Source organism: Apium graveolens, chromosome 11, assembly GCF_009905375.1.
Source record: "Apium graveolens cultivar Ventura chromosome 11, ASM990537v1, whole genome shotgun sequence".
Taxonomy (NCBI): Eukaryota; Viridiplantae; Streptophyta; class Magnoliopsida; order Apiales; family Apiaceae; genus Apium; species Apium graveolens.
In genome coordinates this window covers 177,312,482-177,331,077 of record NC_133657.1, presented here as the reverse complement: position 1 = coordinate 177,331,077, position 18,596 = coordinate 177,312,482, and the positions used below count along the sequence as shown (strand labels likewise).

General features: G+C 35.5%; 3 protein-coding genes across 3 annotated transcripts in view; all 3 read right to left on the bottom strand.

Moving 5' to 3' along the window:
• The window catches only part of LOC141696181 (uncharacterized), a 59,380-nt gene that overhangs the window by 17,856 nt on the left and 22,928 nt on the right, over positions 1-18,596 (bottom strand). The gene's annotated exons all lie outside the window — the stretch shown is intronic.
• LOC141697485 (uncharacterized) lies at positions 1,799-5,098 on the bottom strand. The gene is made up of 3 exons (XM_074501890.1): positions 5,045-5,098; positions 2,597-2,728; positions 1,799-2,488 (listed from the first exon to the last, which is right to left on the bottom strand). The coding sequence occupies exons 1-3, from the start codon at positions 5,096-5,098 to the stop codon at positions 1,940-1,942; spliced, it is 735 nt and encodes a 244-aa protein (XP_074357991.1). The 3' UTR covers positions 1,799-1,939.
• On the bottom strand, positions 4,313-8,233 carry LOC141697484 (uncharacterized). Its single transcript, XM_074501889.1, has 12 exons — positions 7,802-8,233; positions 7,502-7,714; positions 7,294-7,368; positions 7,098-7,220; positions 6,588-7,013; positions 6,236-6,499; positions 5,842-6,128; positions 5,589-5,759; positions 5,383-5,484; positions 5,221-5,287; positions 5,045-5,143; positions 4,313-4,710 (listed from the first exon to the last, which is right to left on the bottom strand). The coding sequence occupies exons 1-11, from the start codon at positions 8,231-8,233 to the stop codon at positions 5,129-5,131; spliced, it is 2,175 nt and encodes a 724-aa protein (XP_074357990.1). The 3' UTR covers positions 4,313-4,710; positions 5,045-5,128.

Below are 18,596 nucleotides of genomic sequence, written 5' to 3'. Positions count from 1 at the left end.
TCGAATTCTCCTAGCTTAAAAGGAATTAAATTTAGAGAAAAATGATGCCCGGCTACTTCTACATCACACGCAGGACATACTCGATCTACCGGAACTTGGTCATCATTCGCCAATTTTATAATTAACGTCTCGCCCAACCATTCAATTTCACAATGTAACTTATCAAGAAATTCTTCAGAAATAAATGAACGGGTAGCTCCAGAATCAATTAATACTTTTGAATCTACGGAGTTCACCAAAAGCGTACCTGCAATTACACTTGGATTTTGCACTGCCTCTTTCATTGTCATGTTAAAAGTCTTTGCTCTGGGTTGATTCGGAGGTGGTGGCGGAGGTAATGCCAATACTTTCGGAATACTGGCTGCCATTGCTGGTCCTTTACAATTCCTAGCGATATGCCCTTTCTTTCCGCATTGATAACAAGTGATTTCTGATGTTTTTCCAGTCGGACATTCGTTAGAGTAGTTCCCTTTCTGCTTGTATTTGAAACATGTCACATCTGTTTTAATACATACGCCGGTGTGCTTGCGTCCACAAGTTTTGCAATACGGAACTGGAACTTTAACAATTCCCTGCTGGTTGGAGACTTGGAAACGATTATCTGCTTTTTGTGTACCCTGTCCTATCCTTTTGAAATTCAGATTTGCCCGAGTTTGAAATCCCGGCTTCCTGCTGGAACGGTCTTGGAAACTTCCCTGTCCTCTGTCTCGTTGAGATCTTTCACTTTCCCCTTCGATGATCAAAGCTTTCTGGACTACAGCAGTATATGTTGTTAATTCAAAAACTACAACTTGTCCACGTATCCATGGTCGTAATCCCTCTTGAAATCTCTGCACTCGTTTCTCTTCAGTGTCAACCTGTTTCGGAACAAACCTAGCCAATTCATTGAATTTGGCTTCATATTCTATTACAGACATACTTCCCTGCTTCAGCTCTAAAAACTTTATCTGCATCTGATTCCTTACGTAGCGAGGAAAATGCTTCTCTAAAAATAATTCTTTAAACCTATCCCAAGCAATAACATTTTTACCCTCTAAAGCCTTTTTAGATTCCCACCAATAATTTGCCTCTCCTTTCAACAAGTAACTAGCAAAATCAGTCTTCTGGTCCTCACCTACCTTCACTAGTACAAAAGCTTTCTCTATTTCCTTTAACCAGGTGGTAGTTTAATAGGATCAGTAGACCCGTCAAATTCTGGAGGTTTAACTGACTGAAACTGCTTAAAAGTAACAACAGGTTGAGGCTCAGGACGAGGTGGTTGTTGTAACATTTGTTGTTGTATCTGTTGTTGCTGATGTTGCATCTACTGCTGCATCATTATGATCTGTTGTTGCATCAGATGGAACATTTGGTTCATGGTTTCATTAGTCTGGCCTTCGAAATTGTTGTTAGAGGTCTCAGCCCTAGTCTTTCTTTTTGGTGCCATCTTCTTCTGATAATAAAACAGATGATATTTATTTAACAGTTTAATAAACAATTGACAGTATGTAAGAAAAACAATTTACCCTGTATTAATAACATGATTTATATAAAGAAAACAGTTGCTGAATATAAAAACTAGAAATGTAAGCAGTTAAATAAAATGGTTGTCTTTTTCATTTATTATTTATTTATTTCTTAAACAGGGATTATAGTATGGAAGACTGTAAAGCAATAGAGTGAAAGTAAATGATGTAAAACTATAAAGACTGAAATTTAAATAAAAGAAATTTGAAAAGTTCAGTTTATATATATGACACCAGCCTCAGGTGTAAATGCTTGATACAAAAAGTCTCGCTCCGCTGGAAGTCATCGGGGCTACAAGTCATATTACTACTACAGGTCAAAACCTACTACAGGTTAAACTACTAGTACACACATACACACTACTCACTAGGTTATACTATGCTGCCTCTATATACATTTATACTCTGAAGTCACTGTCTCAACTGTCCCTGACTCAGAACCCTGGTGGCACGTGACTCAACTCCTCTTGCAATGCCTCTAGCACTGCCTCGGTAAGTCCCAATGCTCTACGATATGTTGTCTCTGCACTAATAACCTGCTGTCTCAGATCCATAAGCTGCTGAGAACTAACTCGGTGAATCTGACGTAACCTCTCCCTCAGTATGTAATCTGATCGTAATGCTCGGACGGGACCATCTGCCTGCGTCTCAAACAATCCAAGGATCTCTCTGCACTGGTTCTGGCATCGAACCCTCTCCTCTCTCTCCGCCTGAAAACACTGATAAGTAACTGTATGATGCTCACGAAGATCCGTGCTAGAACCTCGAGAAGGTAACGGCCCATCGACTACTATCTCATCCATGAACTCCTGCTGTGGAAACTGATATACCCCGGGAACAGGGGCATAAATAGCTAAAGGGGCAGGAAATAAGACTGGCTGCTCCATAGGTGCACACACTGGTGGCTCTGCCTCTGGCTCCATCTGTGGAATATCTGGAATCTCAGGCTGCGGTACTGGAATCTGCGGCTCTAAGTCCTCCCACTGTGGAAGATCAATCATATCAGGAACATCAAACATCGGAAACTCCAAAGGTGGAAAGTCAGGCATCTCTGACTCAAAATAAGGGAAATAATCAACAAAGTCTGGTACCTCTAGTGGAGGTGGTATCTTTGGTGCTGGTCCAGGTGGCAATGGTGGAGGTAGTGGCAATGGAGGAAAAATCTGCACTGATACTGGGGCTAGTACTGGGTCTGACTCAGTCTGCTCTGACGAAGAAGCCATCTAATAATATACCAAAGAAAAGAAAAGGTCATTAAACAATTCTAAGATTTATATTTCCCTATTCTAATCTGACCTAAATCCTAACACTATTCTTCCTAATCTGACTATCCCTATCTTATGTGATCTCTCTATCCTATCTTAATCCTAATGTTCTTGTTTTCAGGGACCAAACCTACAGCTCTGATGCCAAACTGTAACGCCCTCCAGACCCGGGGTATAAGTCTGGGGGTTACGAGCTAATCACCAAACCTGTACAAGCTTATTAATATTTAATAAAGAAATGAAACTAAACCCCTTAACAACTACCAGGACCTTTTTAGGTTGAAGTATGAAAACAAGAACCACTAACTACTTTTATTACAAACCAACATTTAAAATCTCACAAACATTCTTTATTACAAACCATTGTCTAATTCATTTTAAACTAAGTTCAGCTTTTATTCAAACACACATATTATCTATCAACACTCCACCTGCTCAGGTAACTCAAAACTTTCTTCCTGGATTGGGATCAACACCTTGGGTATAAGAGGATCCTGAGGCTTGACCTGCTTCTTTACCACTCGTGTCCTCACGGGTTTCATATTCCTTCTTAACTGAAACAATAAGGTGAATAACAACAAAAAGGGGTGAGCCAAAATTGCTCAACAAGTCTACAAAATATACACAATGTTAAAGCAATATAACCGAATCCATAACCCAGGTATATCTGCAAAGATATAACCTCATAAGAATCAAAAGAAGGCCATTACTGGCGAATGCAAATGAACTAAACTGGACTCAAGTTCGCAGCTATACCCTGCTGATCAGCCAGGATACAGTGCAGATCTATATCTCACTATATAGATCCCGTCGGGCACCCAGGCACCACTACTAGAAATATGGGATCAGACATCGGTTCTGAACCGATGTTAAAAAAAACTGAACCGATGTCTTCGCGTGTGATGTTAAATGTCATCAGTCTTTGACATCGGTTCACAACCGATGTCTATTACAGTGCTATACATCGGTTTTAAGAATAATTCTGATGTCTTTGCAACAAATTTCAGCTTATATTACAGTATTTTTAGGTGAATATGAGTATATTATGGGGTAATTATCCATTAAAACATGAAACCTACAAGCTCTAAAAGACATTTTTTTAAATCTTTCAAACAAACCGATGTGAAAGTCTAGATCAGACATCGGTTATGTTGTCTGACCGATGTGAAATGGTCCATCAGACATCGGGTACTTTTATCAACCGATGTAAAATACTGGGTTAGACATCGGTTTCGTTCATTTGGTGATATTAAATCCTTTTGTTTAACATCAGTGTTTTTTTAATCGATGTTTAATCTTTAATATTGTAAAATTTAAGACATCAGCTATTGAAAATTCGATGTTTTTAATATTGTTTCACCTGATGTCTTTTGTTCATTTTTACATTGGTTTTAAATTACCATTCTGATGTTAATGTATTATAAATTGCCTATGCCATCTTGGTACTATTAATAGCCCAGGGAACCAATTGCATTTTCAACCAGAAAAATACCAACAATATGCAATACATCCAACCAAATTTGTAAAAACATAGACGTATACATTGATACCAAATTTACTAACATTCAATCCAACAAGAGCTCAATTCGGACATTACTTTCCAAGTCTAAAATAAACATCCCAACTAAAAAAAATAAAACCTAAATTCCAAAGTTATTACATCCAACATTCTAAACATATTTGACTAGTTAATATGTACCACTTGTCAAATTTCGACAATTCCAAACATAAATCAAAATGATGGATGTAATTGTCACCAAACATCCGTTAATTAACCACCAACCACTAGCAAACACATCATCAATTCACATAGTTCAGAGGAAAGCTATATATATAGATACTTAGCATTTTTACATTTTGTCTTGGATAAATTCAAGCACCTCCATCCGCACCTCATCCAGCTCCTGCCTTGTGTAGGACTTTCAAGTATTGGCTGCCCACTATAAAACACAAGTAAAAATTAGCAGCCAGAATATTATTAACCAGAATTGCCATATGTATAATTAAATATAAACAGAACCAACTATTTATAATTTAACCAGAAGAGGACCTTTTCTATATTTAACCGTAATTTTCTTCGTTAATCCAAAACTATACCAGATAGTTCCTTATCACTAATAGTTATCTATCATTACTAATAATAAAAACAAGATCCATCTGGAAATCACTAATAATAAAAACTGATAATAAAAATGGCACTCATATTTATCTGTTCTGAAAAACTACACAAAAAAATTCTACATGCCATCTATCGGAAATGATTTGCATATATACCTTGGTAGTAAAAGATAGCTCCTTATCAGCAATGATATCTTTCATGTATCGCATTATAACATAGCCACATTCAACCCCTCCTGGTTATTTGGGAGATCCCTGTTACAATATAAAATCTGAATTAGCTCCAGAAATTAATTAAAATTACAAAGTGATAAAAAATACAAAAAACTTACAAGAAAATTCTTTATCTGAGGAGCTTTATTTCCCCTTCCAGTTTGAGCATTGTAGGATTTCATCGCTCTACATTGCAGAACAACAATAATATACATGATTATTTTTCAAAAGGGAGAATATTTACTATATATATTTATATATAGTAAACAGAAATATATTACTCTGTTAATGATTTTTCCAACTCGTCAAAATGTGTTGGATGTGGCAGAGGGTTCAGAATATAAATGTCGCCATCCCAAATTACAACCAAAATCCAGTGGCAACTATGTTTATAAAAAAGAAAAAAGAAAAACACAAGTCAGAAATTTAAAAAAAACTACCTAAATATATTAATTTGTAAAAGCATGTCTAAATTAAAAATAGTTACTTATGATTATGTGGCATGAAGTACATGCGATAGGGACTACTCTCTTTCAACCGATTAACAAAATAAGAATGAAGAGATTTGTTCAACGTAAATGTAGCTCCTGGATCGAAAAATCCATATAAGACCACATCATCATTCTTCCTCTCAATCTTAATCAGTCTTTGCAAGAGCCTATCAGGGGGTGAATTACATTATTTATAATATCCGTATAAAATATGAATATTGAATATGTAACGATAAAAAATTAACTTACGCCATATAAGCAGATATTGCAGCTTGGCCAATCATATCGAACTCCAACAATGCTTTCACATTTTCATGCAATATATAAATTGTTTTCTCAGTCCCAAACACGTCTGAATCACACGGAATCGGTATTGACTCCCCAGTGGCTTTCATGAAAACTGCAGCATGTTTGTATAACACCTTGTACTGCTTTGGCACATTCCTGTTTAGCTTCATTTTGCTATAATCATTTTGAAGTTTCTGCAACTCATCTTTCCGCTTAGACTGCCCCTGCAACACTTCCTTTTTCTTTTTCTACACAAAATTAAATAAAACAAGAATAATCGGTTATTATTGACATAACTACTATAGAATGCAACAATCAATTCAGAGTATATTGACATAATTTTTATATAACATACCGCCACAGTTGGGTAGATGATCAATTCACGAGGCCATGCTACGTGAGAGCCAACTGTTTGGCGTACAACCTCAATTTCACCAGGTATAGGCACTGGAACCGACGCCTCTGGCTGGATGTGTCCGTCAACCGACACACGAACATGTCTGGGTTTTAGAGGCACTCCATGTACTGAAACATTCATCTCTTCGTGATCATCAAAAACTGTTCCAAAAGCAACCTTGTTCTCTATACAATCCAGTGCAAGCTCACATGACTGTGGACCCTACATTATAGTGAGGGATCAATTTAATTTTATTGCATAAATCCCAAGTCTGTAGGCATATATCTAGTAGATCTTAATAATATTTTACCTTCTTTCCGCTCGGAGGAGAGGGGTCAAAACCAACAAAGTCTTCATCATTTACCAACAACTGTTTGGCACTCAGCGGTTTAACAGCAACTCCAACATTCCGCTTATCAGCAGCTCCCTCTTTATTAACAGGTACTTGATAACTTGATTTGTCAGAGAACATAGGAGAGTAACCATTCGAAGCATTAACCAAGGCCTTAAGTTCAGCCATCTCCCGCTGATTTCTTTCCAACTGATCCAACAACTCTACCTTGGTAATTTTAGTCTTTTTCTCTTTCGGCAAATTGAAGAATGCTGTTAGAGTGACAAAGCCGCCAACCCCTCGAACCCTTCCTGCGTGCTCAGGAGTCTGAAGTGCCGTAGTCAACACATCTTTTGTTCCATGTGGAACAAATTCACCCTTCTCCTTCATTTCAAGTAACTCAGCCTGTAAAATAAATGCAAACAATTAGTGCATTATTTATGACGCAATTATCTTTGAAGGGAATGCAGTATTAAAAATATCACTTACAATTCTCGTATTTGTTTCTGCTTGCTCTTCAATAAGCTCATCAGGAGTCTTTGGCATCCTAGCCTTCCACCAAAAAATTGCACGATCAGGTTTCTCTTTCCGCTTTAAGTTCCCTTTCTTTATCTGTTAAAAAAGAGAAAATGTTTAAACTCCCTTAAAACCTAGAATTGCAAAGCCAAATAGATATGGTTCTTACTTCTTCTTCTCGCAAACCAATATACCCCTTCCTTGACAAGCGGTGATGATATTTCCTTTTACCCACTCTATTGCTCTGTAACTTACGTTATTCCTGCACCAAAATAAATTAGTAAAAATTAATAAATATTATTTAACCAAAATCTATTTAATCATTTAGCAAGTAAAATGGCAATCCTGTATATTTTATTAGTAGAATATATTCATACCAGCCATTTGGGGCTCGTCCTCTCTGCAACAAATTTCTTCCAAGTTTCTTTACCAACAAACGCATACTTCTTCGGAGGCTTCATCAATTTCTTCTTTTTTCCAATAAATGGCATCACATATTTTGCAGTTAAATCAGCTTTAAACTGCCTCCATTTTTCACCTGCCAATTGTAGCACAAGCTTTTCACTTTCTGGGGCAATTTTGAATGTGTCCTAAAGAGCCACATAATATAAATTAACCACATAATTTACAGTCACAATTTAAATAAAATGAAGAAGTCAACAAGGGATATAATTTACCTGGACATCATCCCATAATTTTGCTTTTAGATCACAATCCACTTTTGGCCAGTTTTCAGTGTCGATTGGAATCATTGTCCTTGCGAGCATTCCTATGTAAGACTGTAAAGTAGGCCTGGTATTTGCGATGGGAACTCCAAATTCATTGTATCTAACTTTAAATTTCTTTCCCCGAGCTTTCTTCACCACTACTTTGTGAAGAGCTGAAACACCACGCGCACCTCCTAGTCTTTTTTTTGCAGATTCAGAAGTGGTCATCGTTTCTTCACCACTACTTTGAGTTTGATATTGCGGAGGGACTTGAACCAACTTATCATTACAAGTCTCTGAAGTTTTGACATCAGGAACCATCTCATCCTCAACCTTTTCAGAGTTATTCTTCCCGTCATTTTCTTCGAAAATTACTTTCTTGGCTTTTTGCTTCTTTACCATTTTGCTCCCTTAGTCTGCATTAAATTGAATAATAAAGCCATCAGTTGAACAATATATTTTCAGTCCGTCATTAATTACAGTCAAGCATAAATAATAAATTGTAAAATCAGCAAGTACGAATACAACTATACAAGAACAATAATTTACCTAAACTGCAATCAATAATTAATCACATCTGAAATAACTCTAAAGCATTTTATAGAAGTACAATTAAATAATGCAAAATAATTAAAGAAAAAATAATGCCATCAATCAGTAATTATGGATGAATTACTTATATGATTATAACAATGCAAAACAAAAGAAAAATAAATTTAACAATATATTTTACACATTATAACACAATTAAAGGCAAATATATATGGTTCATTCAGTTATCCAAATTCCCATTAAGATATATATTTTACATAAAGCTACATCATCAGTGAGTAACGACATTAGGTGCAGGGGTTTTAGTAGCAGTATTTTTAATCCAAATTCTCTCAACATTAGGTCTAGCAGTATGAGCGACATCATCAGTAGTGACATCAGTTGCGGGGATTTCAGTGCAGAATGGGGGATGTTCCATGATCGTGTCTCCTAAGTCATCTTCATTATACAATTCATGGTAGTCTCGAGTTGTGGAGGACAGAACAATAGACCAGGTAGCATCAACGGGATCTTCAAGGTAAAACACTTGCTTGACTTGGTCAACAGAAATATATTTATCTTTTTTGTGACCTTGTCGACTAAAATCCACAAGTGTGAACCCAAGATCATCAACCCTTATTCCTTTATCATTACTTGCCCATTTACACAGGAACAAGGGAGCTTTGAATGCATGGTAGTCTAATTCCCATATCTCTTGTATGATACCATTAAATTTCAAATCACTTTCTACGGGGTTCAAGTCCTTGGCACTAGAAACCTGGACCGCTTTAGCAATGACAGACACCCCGTTGTTTTGAACAACACGTATGTCATCTCGTTCCTTTGTAAAATATCGCACTCTATTCACTAGATAACCTTGATAAGTTAGTACTGAAAATGATGGCTTGGCAGCGAGCCATCTTATCGTATCTGAAACACCTTTGTTGTTCTCCCTTAGTTCATCATTCACCTACAGATATGATAAGAAATTTTAAATCCTAAATAGCTAATAGTCGTCATTACACTACAGGTCAAAGAACCTAATACAACACTGACTTTGTTTTGAAACCAATCAGCAAAGAGCCGATTGTGCTCTCTCATGAGCCAATGTAAGCTTTTCATTTTCCCTCGGTGAATTTCTTCAAGATATTCATTATGCATTCTGAAAAATGCATATGGAATGATATATTAAAGACACATTACAAGACTAATTACTGGATAATGAGGAATTGAAAATAACAAACTGCATAAACTCACAGAATATTTGGAAACACTTCAGTGTTGTTTAGAAGGACATGTAGATGTGCTTCATCTCGCTCCTCTTCCACTGATTTTATTATCACAGCGGATAATGGACCTGATATCTTATTATCTTGGTCCTTTCGAAGACCGACAGTGGAGTAATTCTGACTAAGAAACTCGGTGCAGAATTCTACGGACTCTTCTCCAAGGTAACTCTCGGCCATACAACCTTCGGGATAATAACGGTTTCGAACATAACTCTTTAGTACTTTATTAAACCATTTAAATGCATACATCCACCTATAAAATACTGGTCCATATAAGCGTAGTTCCTGGACCAAGTGGACTACTATATGTACCATTACATCAAAAAATAACGCATGGAAAACCTTTTCTAGATCGCACAAGGTTAATATGACATCTGACTGCAACTTATCCAGTTTTGACACGTCTACTACTTTGTTGCACAAAGCATTAAAAAAGAAACACAATCTAATAATTGTGACCCTAACATGCTTCAGAAGAACGGAGCGTATTATAACCGGGAGTAATTGTTGAGGAAAGATGTGGCAATCGTGTGACTTCAGCCCGTAAATATTCAAATCAGGCATGGAAACATAATTTTTTATGTTCGATGCATGTCCGTATGGAAGTTTCATCGACATTAATGATGACAAGAAAGTCCTTTTTTCTGCCTTTGACAAAGTAAAGGGAGAAGGAGGCAAATAGGTTTTCTTTACTCCTACTTGGGGAGCCAAATCAGATCTAACGCCCATTTCCATCATATCACGACGGGCTGCCGCACTATCCTTTGTCTTATGGCGCATATTTAGTAATGTGTCAATCAAACTGTCACATACATTCTTCTCGACATGCATGACATCAATACAGTGCCTAACATGGTGAAATTTCCAGTATTCTAACTCAAAAAATACTGACTTTTTCTTCCATGGACTTTCAACCTTCTTTGCCTTCTTCATTTTCTTCCCAAATTCAAATTTGATTTGTTCTTACTCTGCTAACACTTCTTCTCCAAATAGGGTTCGACGCGGCTACCCAAACTCTTGGTGTCCATTAAAAGCAGCCTTCTGCCTTCTATAAGGATGATGTAGAGGCAAATATCGACGATGCCCTTGGTAGCACATTTTCCTACTATGAGTCAAATATTTAGCTACGGTGTCATCTCCACAAACTGGACAACACTTATAACCCTTATTAACGCAGCCAGATAAATTTCCGTAAACAGGGAAGTCATTTATCGTCCACATTAAAACTGCTTTTAAAGTGAAAAATGATTTGTTATACGCGTCATACACATTTGATTCCCCTTCCTTCCAAAGCTTTTTTAAATCATCAATCATCGGTTGTAAGTAGATGTCGATGTTATTACCAGGCTCATGCGGGCTAGGGACCAATATCGACAACGTCATAAATTTTCTTTTTATACATAACCAGGGAGGAAGATTGTAAGTCACCAATATGACTGGCCAGCAACTATATCTATTAGATAGGCCATTATTGTGCGGGTTTACACCATCCGCCGATAAAGCCAAGCGAAGGTTTCTCGTTTCACTAACAAAGGATGGCCACCTATAATCTATATTTTTCCAAAATGGAGAGTCGGCTGGATGTCGCATTTTACCATCTTGTGTCCGCTGTTGCGCATGCCAACACATTAGTTCAGCGGTGGAAGGAGATTTAAACATACGTTTAAATCTAGGAATTATCGGAAAATACCACATGACTTTGGCTGGAAGATTAACCCTCTCTTCACCTTTCTTTGTCAACTTCCACCGAGAAAGTCGACACTTAGGACACTTGATTGCATCAGCATGTACACCCATGTACAGTACACAGTCATTCGGACATGAATGGAACTTTATATACTCTAGACCTAAATTGGAGAGGGTTTTTTTGCTTCATATGCATTACTAGGTAACACATTATCTTTGGGAAGTAGGGACCCAACAGAAGAAAGGAGGTCAGTGAAGGCACTATCGGTAATACCAAACCTAGATTTCCAGTTATGCAACTTCAACATCGACTATAACTTAGTACAGTCACTACCCTCATATAGAGGTTGCTCAGCATCAGCTACGAACCTCCTAAACTGATATGAATCATTATCATATTGACCCGAGTTATATGTCGCTTCACAAACATCAACAGTTTCCGAAGCAGCGACATGCTCCTGATCTTGCTCTGATGCTTCATCAGAGGCTTGCTCAGGAGGTGGGTCTGGAGCTTGCTCTTCAGGTGGACAACTAGCACTTGAAGATTTAGGACTCGTAGAAGCAGTCTCCCCGTGCCAAACCCAATGCACATAACCTAGACAAAAGCCATTGTCATAGATATGGCCCCTGATTGTTTTTATAGAGAATTTTTTAAAATTGGTGCATCGTCCACAAGGGCAAGGAATTTTGTTACGATCTTCGGAATTTTCTTTAGCATATATCAAGAAGTTTTCCACCCCCATTTCAAATGCTAAAGAATCCCTATCTTGCAAAATCCATGTCTTATCCATCAAATTTCCCTACCTGATAGCCACTATAAATATTAAAAATCCAACACATACCTATTTATAATTATTTAATAAAAGGCATATCAAATTTGTGTTGGTTACTGCAGGGATTAATTATATAAACTTAGAAAGGAGTAAATACCTTGATATCCTAATAATTTATAGTACTAATTCATTACTCTAAGATCATATACATAAACCCAATTAATTACAAAACTAGACTAAATTTATAAACTAGACTAAATTAAACCAAGATAATTAAAACAAATTAAACCAAGATATTTGAAAATATCACATAATTAAAAATCAATAATTCCAACATTCACAGCCCAGACAATTGTTAAATTTCCTTCACATAAATAAAACTCAGTGAGAACTTGAGTATTGAAACAAATCCAGCCCATAAATAAATAAATTAAAATTATCTGTTACTTGTATCTGTGAGAAGGATAATTATACAAAATAATTACTATAATACAACACAAGTAACGGATAGTTCATATCAGGAATGCAGAGACTTGTTCATATCAGAGAAATGACTATCATACAAAATAAGAAATGCAGAGACTTGTTCATATCTGAGACCTGTTCAAATGCAGCCCCCAAAACCCCCCCCCCCAAAACACACTAATATGTATGAACAACCCCCAGAAAACACATAATTAAAAACAGAACAGAAACATTTACATTTACATCAATGTACCTAAAACATTGATTTACATCAGTGTACCTAAAATATTTAACACGACATAAAATTCCCAAAAACAGGACATAAAACCCCCAAAAAGAAACAAACATAAAACCCCCAAAAACATAAAACATTTACATGCACAAAAAAGATAAACAGTAAAGAAGAAAAGAAGATAAACATAAAACATTTACATGCACAAAGAAGATATTAAACATAAAAATGAGGGAGATAAACAGTAAAGAAGTAAAGAAGAGTATACCTCCGGATGCTTTCAATGTTCCGAAACCCCAATGTTCTAAAACCTCAGTGCTCCAACCTCCAGATGTTGTCTACCTCTAGATACTAGCTCCAACCTCCAGATACTAGCTCAATTTCAAGTTTAATTTGCTCTAATTTGAAGCTCCAAATCTTGAATTAGAATTGGGGCTAAAATTAGGGTTTCGGAGAAAAGTGAGAAGAGACGGTTAACAGAGACTAAGGTAATAAGAGAGAAGAAAGGTAAGAAGACTAAGAGAGAAGGAGGGGAGAGACGAGAGAGACGAGAGAGGCGAGGGTCGGGGAGAGATGAGAGGCTCGCGGGAGATTTTTTGGAAAAGGGGGGGAAAATATGTTAAGTGAATTTTTTGTTAAAATTAAAGGGGGAAGTGTACTGAAAAGCGGGGGGGAAGCTACTAAGTGAAACCGATGTCAATATGCGTATTCAACATCGCTTTTTACAAAACCGATGTTAAACTGCATTTTAACATCGGGTGCATTACATGTCGATGTCTAAGGACCGATGTTTTATCTACTATTTCTAGTAGTGCACTACGGCCCATCTCAAGGATCCGGTTATGTCCCGGTCCTTAGGATTAAGTAAACTTAATCCCCAAAAGTAATGTTATTTAGTCCCTGGAATAGCAACCGGAACAATCGGTATACTTTGATATATTCTAATCACCAGAATATATCAATAATTGTGAGTAACAATTGGAATATGAATAATAAAATCAAATAAAAAGAATAATTTAAGTATCGAACTGAGATATGAATAAAGGAATTAAAGTAATGCAAATGTAATAAGAATCTGAAGAGAATATCACTATTCTGGAAAATAGAATAGAGGAGAAACTTGCCTTCTATGCGACTTACTACAATTAAATCACTTCCGTCTATTCCCTACTTAACCTGCCTTGCTGGCTTAGTTTCTGTTAGCAAAATAGACTGGTTAATTCATTTTGTACTTCAATTTGCATCTTGCATCGACTTCATTTTGTTCTTATTATCTACCCATACGCTTATCACCAACTCGAATATTACATATAAGCAAGTAAGACTCGATTAACCACATAATACACATAAGCACATAAGCACATAATCGTTTTTATAGTTAAAACAATTTTTAGAATCGAAATCGACTAGCTGATTGCTCCGTTGATCACCTTCTGCTTCATTTCCCATTTTTCCGGAATTTTTCGAACTCGTCTCGGCACGCATTTCGATTGATAATCAAGCAATCAATAAGGTCAACTAATTTCGAGAAGAAATTAGGTCTTCATATTATTTTTAGTGAAAAGAATTCATTTTTCTGAGTCAACAGGCTTTTGTTTCGCTCAAATCGGACTAACAGTTGAATTATTATCAATTAAACACTGATAATTCCATTTATTATTCAATATAAATAATTATTGCTAATTTTAAAAATCCCAAAATAATTTTTAAATAATTATTTAAGAAAAATCAAAGTCAAAAATAATTTTTCTATAATTTTTGGAGTTAAAATGAAGAAGTTATGATTTATTGAAAATTATGTGACCAATTATCGAAATAATTAATCGCTTTTAAATATTTAATAAATAAATAACTAATAAATAATTAATAGATAATTATTTACTAATTTAAAATAATTAATCCCTAATTATTAGGATTAATCACAATTTATTACAAATATTTACAACACATCGTTATTTATTCGATTAGATCGATTATTTATAAATAAATAATCGATACAACTAGCTGTTACATTATTTATCGGATAATTAGTTATTATTCGAATCATATTCCAACTCAACAATCAATTACTCGTATAAATACGAGCTACGCACTATTCTCGAATACTACCGAATTAATATATTATTATTGGAATTTAAAGGATTCGTTAATCAATTAATTATTGGTATTTAATTATACGATACAAACAATTACTGCAATATTATTCGAATAACTAACGCTCGAATAATAATTCTCATTATCGAATCACTACTCTTATAGATACGAGTTACTCGTAATATTTACTAATTATCGGATCATTAATCGTATTATTTAATCTTTAATTAATTACCTAATTACTAATTAATTACCTAATTATTAATTAATTAGATAACTAATAAATAATTAGATAAATAATTAAATAATTAATTAAATAATTAAATTCGAATTTATAAATTAATAAAATAATTCAAAAATTAATAATATTATTTTTCAGAATTCAAAACTGATTTTTAATTGAATTATAGAATTAATCAAAACTAATTTTTTAATTTTACAAAATATAAATAAATAATTAATATTTCAGAAACAGGAAACAGAAATTGGTTTTGGGTTTTGGGGGATCAAACCCGGGTCGTTTCCCGGGTCGAAACCGGGTCGACTCCAGGTTGAGGATGAACAACAGTTGCCCTGAAGATTCCGACGCCGGTGGCAGCTTCCGGCGAACCACGACAACAAACAGCGACGGAAGCTCGATTCCTCCCTTCCTCAACTTCATGCCTTCAGCTGCAGCACGAGTTTCAAGCAACGTCGACACAGACGACTTCCGCCTCCTTGACGTCGCTACAGCCGGAGAATCAAAGAAACACCGCCGACAGCGGCGGTTTCCGGCGAGTACGCAAACCACAACCAAAATCGACGAAACAGACATGTATCGACGGGGAATTTAACGATCTACACGCCTATGGCAACGAAAACATCTAACAATCAATCAAACAAGAACCCCTAATTCGAGTTTAAATCCGAAAATTACGAAATACAAATCAATACCTCTGTTGATGATTTTGACGTGATAATCTGATAGAACAGACTTTGGGCTTCAAATCGGTTACTCACACTTCGATTTCTGACACCGGAATCACGATCAAATTGGCTTTGATCCGCAAGAACACTCAAGAACCCTAATTCTTTTTTCTGAATTTTCTGTTTATTTTCTAATTTTTAATAGTAATTAACTGAATAATTAATTATAATTCAGGTATTTATATTTATTAAAATAATATCCCTAAATAAAATTAAGGGTCTAATTACACTCCTAATAAAAATATTTGGCCCCAATTTTTATAATTTTTGGGTATTAATATTGAATTTTTAAATATCCAATAAATATAAAATAAATGCTAAAAATTCCCAAAAATTGTGAATATTACAAAAATGCAAAGAAAAATGATATATAATAATTTCATGATCATATAAAAATAAAAAAGTGATTTTTGTGGGGTTTTTAGTACCCGAAGGGGGCCGGAAAAGTCGTTTTTCGCGAAAAAGGTAAATTTGTAAAACGTCTAGGGGTTCAGGATAGTGATATGGTATAGGGCATTTTTGGTAAAATAGGGCCAATGATTTTGTTTGAAATACGGGCTTTTAAAACATGGTTTTGAGCTGTACGGGTTTTGATATAAGATATATAACTTACAATAAAACACTCAATAAATATCCAAAACACGTTTGGATAAAAATAGATATCACGTAACACATAGCAGTTAGGGTTTAATGACTCAACACATTTAATCACATATAAATGACATATTAATACACATATTTTATTATAAATATGATATAATACAACGTAAATTTCCCGGTCGTTACATTATTTGTAAAGAAAAAGGATGGAAGTATGAGGTTGTGCATTGATTACTGCGAACTGAATAAGTTGACGATCAAGAATATGTACCCTCTACCGCGGATCGATGACTTGTTTGACCAGTTAAAAGGAGCTTCGTGTTTCTCAAAGATTGATTTAAGATCTGGGTATCTTCAGTTAATGATTAAAGCGGAAGATATACCCAATACAGCATTCCGAACGAGATACGGACACTATGAGTTTTTGGTAATGGCATTTGGCTTGACGAATGCGCCAGCCGCATTTATGGATCTTATGAACAGAGTATTCAAGCAGTATTTGGATAAGTTTGTTATTGTGTTTATCGACGATATACTGATTTACTCCAAGACGGAAGAAGGTCATAAGGAGCATTTGAGGATTTCCTTGGAAATTCTGCGAAAAGAGAAACTGTATGCTAAGTTTTCAAAGTGTGAATTCTGGCTAAAGGAAGTGCAATTTCTTGGTCATGTAGTTAATAAAGAAGTAATTAAAGTGACCCAGCCAAGATAGAAGCTGTAATGAATTGGGAAAGACCCAAGACTCCGACGGAAGTCAGAAGTTTTCTGGGATTAGCCGGATATTATAGAAGATTTGTGCAAGATTTCTCTAAGATTGCCGTTCAATTAACAAAATTGACGAGAAAGAACGGAAAGTTTGTTTGGACAAAAAAGTGCGAGGAAAGTTTTCAAGAGTTAAAGAAGAGATTGGTAACCGCCCCAGTATTGGTACTACCAGATGATAAAGGAGAATTTGTGATATTCAGTGATGCTTCATATAAAGGACTTGGATGCGTGTTAATGCAACACGGGAAGGTAATAGCATACGCGTCAAGGCAACTCAAGTCGCACGAGCAAAAGTATCCAACGCATGATTTGGAGTTGGCAGCAATTGTGTTTGCCCCTAAGATTTGGAGGCATTATTTGTACGGGGAAAAGTGCGAGATTTACACGGATCATAAAAGTTTAAAGTATATTTTTACCCAGAAAGAATTGAATATGCGACAAAGAAGGTGGTTGGAACTAATCAAAGATTATGACTGTGCGATAAACTATCATCCTGGAAAGGCAAATGTGGTAGCTGATGCTTTAAGTCGAAAAGAAAGGTTGAATATGTTTACGTCATCAGAAATATTGATCAAGGACTTTGAAAAGATGGAAATAGAGGTGTAGACTCCAGAATGTGGAAGTGAAGCTATATATGTGTTAGATATATTTGATAATGTCATGGCTAATATGATTTATGTTCAGTTTTCAGATCTTACTTAAACAGGATAAATCAGTACTTACTGAAAGTCAGGACTTAAGGATATCAGTACTTATATTATCAGGAGATAATCATCAGAAGATGGATATCAGAACTTAAGTGCTAGAGTATGTTCAGATAAGGATAGTAGCTGATTAGAGGAAAGAAGATCGAGATAAACATAAGAAGAGATATGCATGAAGAAGGAGTTCCGTGAAGAATGGAATACTTGGAAGAAAAGATATCTGATTGATATATTTTAGGAAGCAGAATTATATTCCATATCAATTAGCGATTATCTTGTAACTGTGTAGTATATAAACATAGACATAAGGTTTACACTAGAAGTGTTATCATATTCGAAGAGATTATTCATTGTAACCCTAGCAGCTCTCGTGATATTTGTTCATCACTGAGAGGTAAGAGTTCCATACTGTAACAGAGTTTATTGTTTCAATAAAGTTTGTTTTCTGTTACTTGAAATATTAAAAGTTCGATTTGATTGTATTTTACACTGTATTCACCCCCTCTACAGTGTGTGTGACCTAACAAGTGGTATCAGAGCCTATCTGTTAACATACATACAGTTAAAGATCCAAACACAATCATGTCTAACACAGAAACTCCAACTAAGCCTACCAAAACTGAAGAACCTCCAAAGACACAAATTCAAAGTCGGTATGAA